Below are 1115 nucleotides of genomic sequence, written 5' to 3'. Positions count from 1 at the left end.
ATATGGCAAAAGAACTACTCTTTTATTAGTATAAGGAGATTATATCATCCTAAATTAATTTATATCTACTACAACAGCAACTAAAAAAAACTTATAAACGCATTGTATTTTGAAAAATCTATCCAATTATGATAGTAAAATTTATTCATTTATGGATGACATTGCTATAATTAATTAATAGATTTTCCAAAATACAACATTGTAATAGGCAAAAATGAAACTTAAAGGATAAATAAATAAATCAATAGAAACGTTATTTTTTTGCATTAACCTTTTAATAGATACATATAGGAAAAGCAAAAGAGATAGAATCCAACAAATTAACAAAATGTTCCTTCCATAAACTTCACAAACTCATCAAAATCTATTCTACCATCATCATTCACATCAAAAACTCTGATCATCTTCTTGCAATCATCCATTTGTGCTCTATCCTTCAACCCCATAGCATAAAGAACTCTTTGCAACTCTCTTGCATCAATAAATCCATCTTTATTTTCATCAAACACATCAAAAGCTCCCTTAACATCATCCAAATTTGGATTTTCTTCTTCAAAAATGTTAAAAGCATCATTAGAACTCAATCTTTCTGGGATTTTGTCCCCTAGATTGAAAATTCCCAAATTATCCATCACCATCTCCACCTCATCTCTTCGTAAGCTTCTATCTCTAAACGAAGGCATCCTTTTTGATAATTTTGAATGTTGGGTCTTTTTTTCAACATGAATCTTGGATTCATTCATGGAAAAATTGAGTTTGGTGTAGATGAAAAACTTGGATGTTGAGAAGATGAAGAATTGGATGAATGAACTTATCATGAAAGTCATGGTTAGTGGTTAAAAATATGTTTTCTTTGGTGAAATGAAACTAAAGAACATGAATGTTAGTGAAGTATGAGAATGGATTTATAAAGACGTATGCGTGTGTGTAGGAGGTCAAGTCAAGGTGTCAAAAGGGGTTGGGAGAAAATGTTTGGAAAGTGGTTGGAAAAAATAAAATAAAAAAATGTGATTTGAAGTGGAAGATTTGAAGGAAGTTTCTTGCTTATTTCTTGTAGATTATTTTAAGTGAAAGAGGAGCGAGGTGGGACAGATTGGCATAATTTTTAGTAAATG

The 1115-nt window shown here is 30.2% G+C and overlaps 1 protein-coding gene across 1 annotated transcript; it reads right to left on the bottom strand.

Annotated features, from left to right (window-relative positions):
* Positions 1–237: 237 nt before the first annotated feature.
* On the bottom strand, positions 238–890 carry LOC145033910 (Calcium-binding EF-hand family protein). The gene has a single exon (XM_078982391.1). It carries the CDS (start codon positions 825–827, stop codon positions 321–323), a length of 507 nt encoding a protein of 168 aa, XP_078838517.1. The 5' UTR covers positions 828–890; the 3' UTR covers positions 238–320.
* Positions 891–1115: the final 225 nt, after the last annotated feature.

The sequence above is a fragment of the Lactuca saligna genome, chromosome 3, assembly GCF_052625555.1.
Source record: "Lactuca saligna cultivar CGN05327 chromosome 3, ASM5262555v1, whole genome shotgun sequence".
In the NCBI taxonomy this organism is placed as follows: Eukaryota; Viridiplantae; Streptophyta; class Magnoliopsida; order Asterales; family Asteraceae; genus Lactuca; species Lactuca saligna.
The sequence above is the reverse complement of the archived record's forward strand: the minus strand, read 5'-3'. Positions and strand labels throughout refer to the sequence as shown.

Coding starts and splice junctions, on each gene's coding strand:
- LOC145033910 (XM_078982391.1), bottom strand. CDS start 827: ATGACTTTCATGATAAGTTCATTCATCCAATTCTTCATCTTCTCAACA.